Genomic DNA, 14,013 nt, shown 5'->3' on the forward strand with positions numbered 1-14,013 from the left:
ACCTAGATGGAGACTCCACAATTAATTTGATGTCTGAACTGGAGGTGCCCAACAACTCCTCTTATGTGATTCGACTGGATCGGTTTCAATTTGTGACTCCTGAGGATGTGGACAAGCTGCTTGGAGCTGTGAGGCCTACCACTTGTTCTCTTGACCCTTGTCCAACATGGTGTGTTCTATCTAACAGGGAGGCTGTTGTAGACAGCCTGGTGGAAATCATAAATGCTTCTCTGAGGGAGGGGAGGATGCCTCCTTGTCTTAAGGAGGCAATCATTAGACCTCTTCTAAAGAAGCCTGCATTAGATCCCTCAGAGTTGAGAAATTATAGGCCTGTTTTCAACCTCCCATGGCTGGGCAAGGTAATTGAGAGGATGGTGGCCTCTCAGCTCCAGGCAGTCTTGGAGGAAACTGATTATCTAGACCCATTTCAAACTGGTTTTCGAGAGGGCTATGGGGTGGAGACTGCATTGGTCGGCCTGATGGATGATCTCCAATTGGGAATTGACAGAGGAAGTGTGACTCTGTTGGTCCTTTTGGCTCTCTCAGCGGCTTTTGATACTATCGACCATAGTATCCTCTTGGAACTTCTGAGGAAGTTGTGGGAGAGAGGCACTGTTTTACAGTGGTTCCACTCCTACCTCTTGGATAGATTCCAGATGGTGTCAATTGGAGATTGTTGCTCTTCGAAAACGTAGCTTAAGTATGGTGTCCCTCCGTACTTTCTCCAATGCCTTTTAACATCTACATGAAACCGCTGGGAGAGATCATCAGGGGATTTGGAGGTGGGTGTTACCAGTATGCTGATGACACCCAGATGATCACCCATGTCAACTTCTTCAGGAGCTGGCATATCCTCCCTACAGGTGAAACTCAGAAAATTAGAATATCGTGCAAAAGTCAATTAATTTCAGTAATGCAAATTAAAAGGTGAAACTGATATATGAGACAGACGCATTACATGCAAAGCGAGATAAGTCAAGCCTTAATTTGTTATAATTGTGATGATCATGGCGTACAGCTCATGAAAACCCCAAATCCACAATCCCAGAAAATTAGAATATTACATGGAACCAAGAAGACAAGGATTGTAGAATAGAACAATATCGGACCTCCGAAAAGTATACAGTGTACTATGCTTGATTGGCCAGCAAACTCGCCTGACCTGACCCCATAGAGAATCTATGGGGCATTGCCAAGAGAAGGATGAGAGACATGAGACCAAACAATGCAGAATTGCTGAAGGCCGCTAATGAAGCATCCTGGTCTTCCATAATACCTCATCAGTGCCACAGGCTGATAGCATCCATGCCACGCCGCATTGAGGCAGTAATTGCTGCAAAAGGGGCCCAAACCAAGTACTGAATACATATGCATGCTTATAATTTCAGAGGTCCGATATTATTCTATAGTATTAATGCAACAGTTTAATAGCCACATGATGTGATGGCTACTAGCCTAGATGGCTACTGTGTTAAGACAAATTCATGGAGGATAGGTTATTAGTCATGGTAGCTTAATGGAACCTCCATATTCACAGGCAGTATATCAGATATTGCGGACAAACAATAGGGGAGGACTATTCGGAAGTAAACTTCTCTGAAGCCTCAAGTCTCATTCAGTAGTTCTCTTCATATGTTCTTATGTACTCTTTAATGGGTTTTTTCCACCCCACAGGAGACTCCACTGCACCCGAAATTACATACATCTGCATCTGTTTGTCTCTTTCATGCTCAGAGCTACCAGCATCTTTATCAAAGACAAAGTAGTTTATACTCACATTGGAGTGAAAGAGCTTGATTCGCTGGTGATGGGTGACTTACGAAATATTGTAGTGGCTCCAGTCACGGACAAGTCCCAGTACGTAAGTACTTCTCCTCTTACTCCCTTCTGCTCTTGCTTCTCCATCCTGCATTGTTGGATTAATATTCTCTTACCCAGTTAATATATGAGGGTATTTTGACACAAGTGGGGTCAGTGACCCAGCTGGCAGAACCACATGATTAAAAGAAGGAAGCCATTTTCTATCTCCAGAATTCCCCCAGCATCCAAGTCTCCCGATTCAATGAGAGTGCCTGACCCATGTTCGTTTCAGGTTGGTCAAAGTTCAGTGTTAGACCCAGAATCATGTTGCCTTTCAGTTGACTCAGAATGGACCAAGGTCACTGCCCCCATATATACGCAGAGGAAATTCTGTATAAATGGCTTCTACCTAAGTTCTGGTCATACTACTATTTGGACTAACTCAATTGCAAGGTTGCTCCTATTTGAGTCAATTCAGCTCCAGAAAAACTGAGAATACTCTGCAATTAACTATTCTTTTCAGGATGGCCAGTCAGTTCAAAATATTGGGACAGCTACTTTGTTTCTGATAACTGACATATTTTATGTAGGACTGCTGCTGGAATTCACACAGGGCTGATTCTGATGGCAGAATAGGGGGTCCACTTGGGCTGGCTAGTGTATGAAATTACAGGCTACCAAGGATGCAGCAGCAGTGATGATGATGTTGACAGAGAGTAAACTTTACCCCTTTTCCAGTAAAAGTTTTCAAGTTGCCCCCACGAAAACCTTCAACTTTCAAATGCATACATAGGGACTGTCTAGGGAGCAACTTGAATTCTCTTATTGGCCCAGCGCTTTTTTCTATCATCATCATCATCATCATCATCATCATCATCATCATCGCTTCACTGCACCAGGCCTATTTTTATACACAAATCTGTGCATAAAAATTGTCCCATCAGTGATATTGACAGTGGTGTCAGGCCAGCGAGAGTATTCAAGTTGCTTCCTAGAACTTCTCCATTTATGAGTGGCACCATCTTAAACTCATAGAGGCCCTTCTGCAGAGCAACATGAATGCTCCCGTATCAAAGATGGCACCCAGCAGGGCTAAGTGAACACACCAGCTCCAGTGCAGCTTCCCACTCAGGTATTCAACTCCTGAGAGAGAAACTGCAGCCTATGTGAAACCTCTCAGGGAATTGTTCTGGGAGGTTTTGTACATCCTTATCTGTTCTAGTAATAATGTTCTTTATTACACAAAGAACAGCTGTTTGTTGTTTCTGCTTACTTATGCAAGACACAGGAATGGAAATATATTTGGTGATCACTACTAGTAGTTGCACATTTTGTGAAGTAAATCCATTCATTTTATTTATTTATTATTTCTCTGTGTAAACTGCCCTGAACCATTTTTGGAAGGGTGGTATAGAAATCAAATAAGTAAGTATCATGTTCACTGCTGGTATGCCAGCCTTATACCAGTGTTTCCTGCATGACTGTGTGAACAACAAACATATGTCTGTAATTGTACATCTGGGATCCTTGGCTGAACTGCCAGCTCCAAGATAAGTATTTGGGTGTTTAAGGAAACATGTCAATAATTCATACTGAATGTATCACTACAGGAAACAACAGTGCTACAATCACATGCACACTTATTTGGGAGTAAGCTTATTTGGGAGTAAGCCTCATTTAATGCAGGGGAACTTGTGAATAAACATGCCTAAGATTACCCAGAAAGCTGTTCCATAAGGTATGGAGCTGGTCTACAGGTAGCTGGCAGTAATTTTGTGGAAAGCCCTTTCATACTCTGTGTCCTTCTGTCAGACAGCTGTTATTCTTACAGGCACTAAGTATCAAACTAATATGGAAGGAAAAACTACAAGAACATTAAAACGTATTGAGCACTTTTGACACAGAGCATGACGGCTTTGATGCCTCATTATGTCTGTGATAAAGCCCTTGGAGATGCAAGACAAGGGGAAGCCTGCAAGTATATTATTTAATGATTTCCCTAACTCTAACAAAGGTTGCCTTATTTTGGATTGATTGACAGGTGGGATGCAAGATTACTGTGGTGATGTTTATTTACTTCTTGGCGACCAACTACTACTGGATCCTGGTTGAAGGCCTCTATCTACACAGCTTAATATTTGTGGCTTTCTTTTCGGATACCAAGTACCTGTGGGGTTTTATCTTAATAGGCTGGGGTAAGGTACATTGTCTTTTTTTCCAAGTATGTCATTGTATTTAAAGCTAGATTAGTGATGTCATTTCTAAAGTTGATTCATCTGCAGTTCCGTCATCGACTTTCCCTTTTGTTTTGTTATTGATTTTATAAATCCTAAAGTTGGAAGGTGTGTATATATAAATTTGGAAATATCTTTTCCATTTAGGTCCATTAAATAGCATTTAGTTTATCTGTTTACAGGCTACATGAGATCTCGACAGGAAATCTTATGTAACTTTAATTAAAAGTTTATTCAGCAACAACTCCATTTTCTCCTTTCCCTCCTTTTTCCTTTCTCACTCCTCCCCCACACTCTCTATGGGATCCCCCCTGGGACAAATGTCTAAATAAACAAACTGCAAAAGATCACTGGATAGAATACAACACATCCCTCCCCTTTATAACAACCAAAAATTGTTGATTTAAATTCTAGTGACAAAGTCTTGAAGTCTTTTAGGTGGTCTTCTGTCATATACACTTTTCCTAAGTCCTGGGTTCTCTGGCACAGGAGCTGTTTGGTGTTCTGGTACCAAGGATTGTTCATCACTTTCCTCAGCCTCACTTGCAAGGTCAAAACTGGATGCATGATCAAATTCCTCTTCAGTTCCTCTCTTGAAATCAGACTCCCCTCCCTCTTGTCTCATGGTATGCATGCTGAAAAGCCTTGAACTTCCCATTTGTTTCCATCATCCAATAGGACAGAATCTCCTCTGATTTCAGTTATTTGTTTTGGTCCAGATTATAAGGAACATCCCTTTCTCACATTATAAGGCAGCTGTACTTGAACAATTTCCCTCACCTGAAATGTTTGCTGTTTTTCACCCCATTTCTGATCTACATACAATTTATATTTTTGTTGCTTCTCCCTTACCCGATCATGAATCTCTGCATCCTCAGGGTGACGTGGCACAGAAACAACAATATCAGTTGTTGCCATTGGGTAAGTTTGGTGATAGCTCTGCATCCTCTTGGGAGTTCAAAAGATGATTTTCCTGTAGTAGAATGAGGAGTAGTACAATAAGCAAACAGAGATTCAGGGATTGCCTCTTTCCATGGTTGTTGCATAGTGGCCAGTTGTAAACTTTCTTTCACGAATCTGTTCATTCTTTCCACTAATCCATTCTCTCGAGGATGGTGCAAGATTACTAGAAAGAAAACAGTAATCTTGTATATTCCATGGATCTGGATCTGTCGCATTCATAATGAATGGGTTCCGTGCCTGCACAGGGACCTCATGGATAGATGGACTAGCTCTCGCTAAAAGGGGAAACTTCCCCCTCAGCCCACTACCACCCTCCCTGCTGCAGCCCCATTGGCTGCACGGTGTTTTAAAGGTAAAGAGGAGGGATTTCCCCCTCACCCCCCCTCCCCGCATCTGCCACTGTGCGGGCTTTTCGGACCTTATTCCGCTGCGTACAGTGGCAGTTTTTAAGGAGGAAAAAGGGGGGCTCTCTCCCTCCACCCCTACGCTTGCTGCAGTGGCAGGAGTAGCAAATTCTTGGCTGCCTACAGGCGGCAAGAGGCTTAATCAGTCTCTGGCTGTTCTACATACTGAAACTGGCTTAATAATCATTTCCTCTCCCGAGGAGGTCCTTGTCAGAACTCTATGGCTCCCTATCAGCATTCCCACCAAGCTACAATACCCAGCAATCTTTGTATGAAGCTCTATCAGTTAAACTGGTATTAAACCAGCTTGTTGTGTGGATATATCCTTAAATATATCTTTTACCATTCCCAGCTGATTTTATCCCAGTTATCTGTTGAAAGGGCTGGGTGCCAATGAAAAAGCCTCTCCTCATTGGGTGGGGTAGGGCAGGGATTAGGCTTTGTTTTTCAGATTTCTTCCCTCTGGTATCTTAAAGCATGTGTGACATGATATCTTAAACTTGTGGTAATTGTTGACAGTTAACTACCTGCCTATTTTGCTTTAAATTTTGGGAAGGCACATCATGACAATTCTAAAAAAAAGATCCTTGAGTTAGAGACTACTTGTGAATAGCAATAAAAATATACTCCATTGTGCTGTAACAGCTCTCTGGCCTCATTCTCAGTGAGGTGGTAAACCTTTGCCTGGACTGTGCAACTACAGGCTGCAGATGAGGGCCACGTGATAGAATGCTCCCTCACAAAATACAAACAAAATCCTACTGACTGAAAGCTAGTATGTCAGGGAAAAGACTGGGTTGGAGACCCTTTCCTGGACATTTAGTTTTCTATGTGCAGGGTATCTTTTGTGTGTGGACATTCTACCATGTGAGTCCTCATCTGCAGATTAATGGGTATATTTCAGATACAGTTGGTAGTCTCTAGTGAGAACTACATATCTGGTCTGCTGCCTATCAGTATCGCCCAACTTTCTTAAGTAAAACTTTGCCCTACCAGGGAAGCATTTCTGTAATTCGCTAGAAGAAACTTTGTTTAATCTTTGCCTGCCTTTAGATTTTAGATTAAGATTTAGATCATAGATTTTCTAATAGTAGATTTAGCATCTCTTAAGGAGTGAAATTGATCTCCATACCTTCCTTGAAATAACTGAGAAACTCTAGCTTTAGCTGCGTAATTGGAGTTTGTCAATATACATCATCAGCTGAGGTCCAAGGTGTGCAGTGAAACCTCCCTCTTATCACACAAAGTAGCAGTGCAGCAGAGATGTCCTGTCCTGAGAGCCTCATTAGCTAGACTGCTCATAAAATACAGTCGAGCTGTACTTGCTATACTATTCACATCTACGCGGCAATACTCAACAGCCGCAAACTCCAATTATGCAGCTAAAGCTAGAGCTTCTCAGTTACGGAGATCAATTTCACTCCTTTAAGAGATGCTAAATCTACTATTAGCAAATCTACAATCTAAATCTTAATCTAAAATCTAAATCTACATTAAATAAAACCCCAGGTGGTATATAGATGTGAGAGAGGATTAGTCTTGTATTGGTTTTAATGGTTTTTACTGTTCAACTGATTTTAAGGTTTTAAATGTGATTTAAAAAACAACACATTTTATTGTATTTTGCAAACCGCCTTGGGATGCCTTATGAAAGGCAGTATAAAATTGAACAATAAATAAATAATGGATGTATATTAAAATAATGAGGCTTGTGGAGATCAGTATTTCTCATCATAGGTAGGCTCTCTTCCCAGCAGGGAAATGCTGTACTCATGATTGGTATGAGAAGTAGGCTTTCAGTTGGTATTGTATCCATACAGGTGAAACTCGAAAAATTAGAATATCGTGCAAAAGTTCATTAATTTCAGTAATGCAAATTAAAAGGTAAAACTGATATATGAGATAGACGCATTACATGCAAAGCGAGATAAGTCAAGCCTTAATTTGTTATAATTTTGACGATCATGGCATACAGCTCATGAGAACCCCAAATCCACAATCCCAGAAAATTAGAATATTGTGAAAAGGTTCAACAGTCTAGGCTCCAGGTATCCCACTCCAATCAGCTAATCAATCCATAACACCTGCAAAGGGTTCCTGAGCCTTTAAATGGTCTCTCAGTCTGGTTCATTAGGAATCACAATCATGGGAAAGACTGCTGACTTGACAGTTGTGCAGAAAACCATCATTGACACCCTCCATAAGGAGGGAAAGCCTCAAAAGGTAATTGCAAAAGAAGTTGGATGTTCCCAAAGTGCTGTATCAAAGCACATTAATAGAAAGTTATGTGGAAGGAAAAAGTGTGGAAGAAAAAGGTGCACAAGCAGCAGGGATGACCGCAGCCTGGAGAGGATTGTCAGGAAAAGGCCATTCAAAAGTGTTGCGGACTTTCACAAGGAGTGGACTGAGGCTGGAGTTAGTGCATCAAGAGCCACCACACACAGACGGATCCTGGACATGGGCTTCAAATGTCGTATTCCTCTTGTCAAGCTGCTCCAGAACAACAAACAACGTCAGAAGCGTCTTACCTGGGCTCAAGAAAAAAAGAACTGGTCTGTTGCTCAGTGGTCCAAAGTCCTCTTTTCTGATGAGAGCAACTTTTGCATCTCATTTGGAAACCAAGGACCCAGAGTCTGGAGGAAGAATGGAGAGGCACACAATGCAAGATGCTTGAAGTCCAGTGTGAAGTTTCCACAGTCTGTGTTGATTTGGGGAGCCATGTCATCTGCTGGTGTTGGTCCACTGTGCTTCATTAAGTCCAGGGTCAACGCAGCCGTCTATCAGGAGATTTTGGAGCACTTCATGCTTCCTTCTGCAGACGAGCTGTATGGGGATGTTGACTTCATTTTCCAGCAGGACTTGGCACCTGCCCACACTGCCAAAAGTACCAAAACCTGGTTCAATGACCATGGGATTACTGTGCTTGATTGGCCAGCAAACTCGCCTGACCTGAACCCCATAGAGAATCTATGGGGCATTGCCAAGAGAAGGATGAGAGACATGAGACCAAACAATGCAGAAGAGCTGAAGGCCGCTATTGAAGCATTCTGGTCTTCCATAACACCTCAGCAGTGCCACAGGCTGATAGCATCCATGCCACGCCGCATTTCCAGAGGACTGGAAAGCCCCCAATGTAATTCCAGTTTTCAAAAAGAAGTCTAAGGGGGATCTGGGAAATTACAGGCTGGTCAGCTTAACTTTGGTGCCAGGTAAATTGATAGAAAGCATACTTAAGGACAAAATTGTTAAACATATAGAAGAAAAGGCCTTGCTGAAAGAGAACCAGCATGGCTTCTGCAAGGGCAAGTCTTGCCTCACTAACTTTTTGAAGTTCTTTGAGAGTGTCAGCAGCCATGTAGCTAAAGGTGATCTGGTTGACATAGTATACTTGGACTTCCAAAAAGCATTTGACAGAGTTTCCCAAAAAGGGCTCTTGAGTAAACTTAGCAGTTATGGGATAAGGGGGCAGGTTCATGTGTGGATCGGTAACTGATTGAAGGACAGGAAACAGAGGGTAGAAATAAATGGACAGTTATCACAATGGAGGTAGGTAGGAATGGGATCTGTACTGGGACCAGTGCTCTTTAACTTGTTCATAAATGATCTAGATGTTGGGGTAAGCAGCAAAATGGCCATATTTGCAGATGACACTAAACTGTTTTAGGGCAGTGAAATCCATAACAGATTGTGAGGAGCTGCAATAGGATATCTCCAAACTGGGGGAGTGGGCGACAAAATGGCAAATGTAAGAAAGTGTAAAGTGATGCATATTGGGGCAAAAACTCCCAACTTCACATATACACTGATGGGATCTGTGCTGTCAGTGACTGAACAAGAGAGAGATGGGTGTCCCACAAGGCAATAACAGCCTCCCTAAGCCAATTCCTTAATCAGCAATTCAGGCACATAGACTTGGAATATTTTCACTTCTTTCCCAGCCACCCAGAATCCAGGCATGTCTTGCTCTCCTTCTCTCAAGCCTCTCTTCCACTTCAACTTGTGCAAATGCAGGGGGCGCGATCTCCTCCATAAACTATTTGAGTCTTCAGAGATTGCACAGCATGGCCTCTGCTTCCAGAAAAAATAACATTCCTCCTACTGAAGCTGACCTTGCTGATAAGGCCTCCTTGACAAAGAACTCAGACCTCAATAAACATCCCATTAGCATCCTCTCCAAGTTTCAGCAGATTTTCCTCCAAGGAGCTCAGGAGCTCAGCACTACATATTTAAGTTTCTCTTTCACAACAACCCTGTGAAGTAGGTTAGGCTGAGAGAGAAGTGACTGGCCCAGAGTCACCCAGCAAGTCTCCTGGCTGAATGGGGATTTGAACTCAGGTCTCCCCAGTCCTAGTCCAGCACTCTAGCCACTACACCACGCTGGCTCTTCTCATATGCTCATATGCTGGTAACCTCTAGGCTTGACTACTGTAATGCACTCTATGTGGGGCTGCCTTTGTATGTAGTTTGGAAACTACAGTTGGTTCAGAATGCGGCAGCCAGATTGGTCTCTGGGTTTACCTGAAGTGACCATATAACACTGATTCTAAAAGAACTGCACTGGCTGCTGATATGTTTCCGAACGAAATACAAAGTGCTGGTTGTTGCCTATAAAGCCCTTAATGGCTTAGATCCAGGGTACTTGAGAGCGCCTTCTCTGTCGAGAGCTTGTCTCCTTTTAAGAACATCTGGAGAGGACTGGTTACAGTTGCCACTGACTCGTGTGGTGGCAACTCAGGACCAGGCCTTTTCTGTGGCTGCCCCAGGACTTTGGAACGCTCTCCCTGCTGAAAAAAGAGCATCTCCTTCTCTGTTTGCCTTTAGGAGGACCCTGAAGACGTACCTATTTTCCCAGGCTTTTAACTGAAATTTAAATTTTAATGTTTTTTTATCTATTGTGATTTGTATCTGTTTTTATGAATTTTAAATATTTTATATTTTATATTATCTTTTACTCTGTTCACTGCCTAAAGATTTCTATATTAGGCTGTATAGAAATTCAATAAATAATAAAATAAATAAATAAATGTTTATTTATTTATTTTTCTATCTATCTATCTATCTATCTATCTATCTATCTATGAGAAATATTCCACCCATACTACAACCTCCCTATACGTAGCTTTTATAGATCTCAAGGCTGCATTTGATTCCATTTCTACTCTGCTCTATGCAGACAATGCACCAGCGACTCTCTCTAGGACTCCCATAGGTCTTCCTTCCTTCCTTCCTTCCTTAGAAGAGCTCTGAGGGTTGCCCGACACTGTAAGGAAGACCAGTTGGAAATCAACTGTCACAAAACCAAATTCATGGTCTTTGCTAAGAGACCCAAGACACATTCCTGGCGTATAAATGGGCACAAAATCAAGCAGTTTCTCATGGTCTTCCCTGCCTCTGGCACCAGAAAAGCTCATGGCTCTCATGTTGCCCAGAACGCACAGAGGAGTGCCGCTGCCATCCTACAATCCTAAAATCAAAAGGAGGCTACTACATATCCGCAGCCCCTATATTGTTTGAAGCCAAGCTGCTGGTGCAACTCCTTTATGGTGCTCAACTGGGCCCTTTTTCCAATTTTGCCCCACTGGAGCTTGTCCAATCCAAATTCCTAAGAACAGTTCTCCAAGTTCCATGGTGTATCTTTAATGCTAGCCTACCTCTAGAGGCAGGTCTGGTGAAAGTGGAGGCCAGAGTTTGGATGACCATAGTCAACTACTGGATAAGATTATCCCTCATCTCACTGGGTCTAACCCCCCTAACACTACAGGACAACTACCAGTCCACTTGGAAACCGACACTTCTGACGAAAATGTCATCTCTGAGACTTTCCCCTCCCCTCTTACTTTCCATGGGCTAGGAACAGGCAGAATCACTCATCAAAGAATGCATAATGGACATAGAGCGCCAAACTGATTTAGGCAGGGCCATCAATGAAAGACTAAGATACATTTCATCTCCCGCTGTATATGTCATGCAGCTTGAAGCCTCAAAACACAGAAGGGCCTTCATCCTGGCCCACTGTGGTGCCCTTCCTTCGGCTGTGCTAGAAGGCAGATACAGAAAGACTCTTTTCTCGGAACGCCTGTGCCCCTGCGATTCTGGACAAGTTGAAACAATAGAGCATGTCCTCCTCTACTGCCCATTCTACAGGTACTCTTGTATCCCCCTCAACATTCTGCTATTGAGCAAGTCCCCAGGTTGCTCAAGCCAACTCTACGCCTCTCTCCTGCTCTCTGACTCCAACCCTGTTAGCATACATAATGTTGTCCAGTTCTGCGCAACAGCATGTAAAATCTGTCAGGTCCTCCCTGGCAGAAGATCTAAGCAGGCCCAACACAGTGCATGGTCTCACAGTTTAGTTTTAGCATTTATATAGCATTTTATAGTTTTACAGCTTCACAGACTGATTTTAAGACTAAAGATGTCCAGATTTTATGACTTTAACCACTTAAAGCTTTTATATAGTCTCACCCATTTTACCCTTTTATACAAATTCTCTCCATTTTAATTGCCTAATAGTCTAACAGTAGCTGTATAACAGTGTAAATCTTTTAGCCTTTATACTCATAGTTCTGGAGATAGCCTGTTTTAATGTTGTTTTAATGAGGCTCTAATGTAATCTACTTTATGCTGGTCAAAGACCACAATAAAGATTTATCGATTGATAGATATATATTTCATATGTTTACAGATCTTTCTATATAGATTTGTAATGACTTTACCTTTACCCTGGAGATAATATTCTTTAAATTATCATTATCTTTAAATTATCTATATCTATATCTTTCTTTCTTTCTTTCTTTCTTTATATTTATATATATTTATATTTATATATTTATATATTTATATTTATATTTTTTCTGTCTGGATTTATACAGATTTTATTCAGATCACTTTTATGATCATATGTTACCTAGCTTTCATTAAGTGAGAATACAGACTGTGGTCCCAGATTGTTGAGATATTTATATTTTGGATTAAAACTAATATAGATAAAGGTATAAAACATATATCTGGTGGGGGTTTTTTGGTGTGTGCGGGGGGGCTCTTTTTGCTCACCAGTGTAGTTTGTAATGATGTCATCCATCCCAATTCAAGATGGTGGATGTGTGAACATTTGATGCACAAGTGATAGGAGCCAGCGTGGTGTAGTGGCTAGAGTGCTGGACTAGAACCGGGGAGACCCGAATTCAAATCCCCATTCAGCCATGAAACTAGCTGGGTGACTCTGGGCCAGTCACTTCTCTCTCAGCCTAACCTACTTCACAGGGTTGTTGTTAGGAGAAACCTAAGTATGTAGTACACCGCTCGGGGCTCCTTGGAGGAAGAGCGGGATATAAAATGTAAAACAAACAAACAAATAAATAAAAATAAAAGTGGGCTAACTCATGAACCACCTAACTGATTTGAACCAAGTATGGAACAGTTGTAGGGACACATAGGGACACCTCAACAGCATAGTTTGTGATACTGTCATCCACCCCATTCAAGATGATGGACTCATATACATTTGAGGCATAACTGGGCTAACTTATGAGCCGCCTAACTGATTTGAACCAAATTTGCTACAACTGTAGGGACACATAGGGACTGTTCAAGGGCATGGTTTGTAATGACGTCATCCACCCGAATTCAACATGGAGGATTCGTGAACACTTGAGGCACAAGGGGGAACCGATTTGAACAAAATTTGGTACAGTTGTAGGGACACCTAAAAGGCATAATTTGTTATTATGTCATCCACTCCAATTCAAGATGGTGGATGTGGGAATGTTTGAAGTGCAAGTGGGCTAATATGTGAACCACCTAACTGATTTGGACCAAATTTCCTACAGCTGTAGGGACACATAGGGACACTTCAGTGGCATAGTTTTTGATGATGTCATGCACTCCCAATTCAAGATGGTCGACACCTAAATGTTAGAGATGCAAGTGGGCAAACTACTGGACTGTCTAACTGATAGGAAGAAAATTTGTTACAGTTGTAAGGAAACATAGGGACACCTCAAACACATAGTTTGTGATAATGTCATCGACCTCAATTCAAGATGGTGGATGTGTGAACATTTAAGGCTGAAGAAGTGGGCTGACTTGTGAAGATAGTAATTACCAATTAAGATTATAGTTAAAGGAAAGTAGGCAGATTAGTTCCTACCAGAACAACTGTTTAATCTTATCTGATGTTTGTGTGACTGGTGTGTTTGACCTCAACGCTTTATATTATTCAGTATTTTATGGAATTTTGTATCTTTTAAAAAATAACATATAGACTTTTAAAAAAACAACAACTTTGTAGGGATCAATGGACTGCTCATCACTGACTGTGTATTATTACCTTTAGTATCATCAGAAAGTCCAGAATGTTCCTGGAAAATGCCCATATTTTTGGATCATAATATCCAAAATTCGTTCAACCACAGATTGGCATACTGGACAAACTGCATACATTTACCATATTCTGGTTACACAAAATGTTTTGGGATCTCACTCTCCCTACAGAATTGTTGCCCTAGAGACCTACTTTACTGGATTGTTGTGAGGAAAAATGAGGGATGAGACGTTGTAAATAATAATACAATCTAGGCACCAATTGCTTACTTACGATACTCAGTTGACTT

At 41.7% G+C, this 14,013-nt stretch overlaps 1 protein-coding gene across 11 annotated transcripts in view; it reads left to right on the top strand.

The window, feature by feature from the left end:
* The window catches only part of PTH2R (parathyroid hormone 2 receptor), a 95,851-nt gene that overhangs the window by 40,724 nt on the left and 41,114 nt on the right, over positions 1-14,013 (top strand). For 10 of the 11 annotated variants that reach the window (XM_053283773.1, XM_053283775.1, XM_053283774.1 and 7 more), the window contains 2 exons: positions 1,675-1,861; positions 3,842-3,995. In XM_053283773.1, the coding sequence (XP_053139748.1) occupies positions 1,675-1,861; positions 3,842-3,995 (341 nt within the window). The remainder of the gene's footprint in view (positions 1-1,674; positions 1,862-3,841; positions 3,996-14,013) is intronic. The other variant, XM_053283772.1, reaches the window with a different exon arrangement.

The sequence above is a fragment of the Hemicordylus capensis genome, chromosome 1 (assembly GCF_027244095.1).
Source record: "Hemicordylus capensis ecotype Gifberg chromosome 1, rHemCap1.1.pri, whole genome shotgun sequence".
NCBI classification, from domain to species: Eukaryota; Metazoa; Chordata; class Lepidosauria; order Squamata; family Cordylidae; genus Hemicordylus; species Hemicordylus capensis.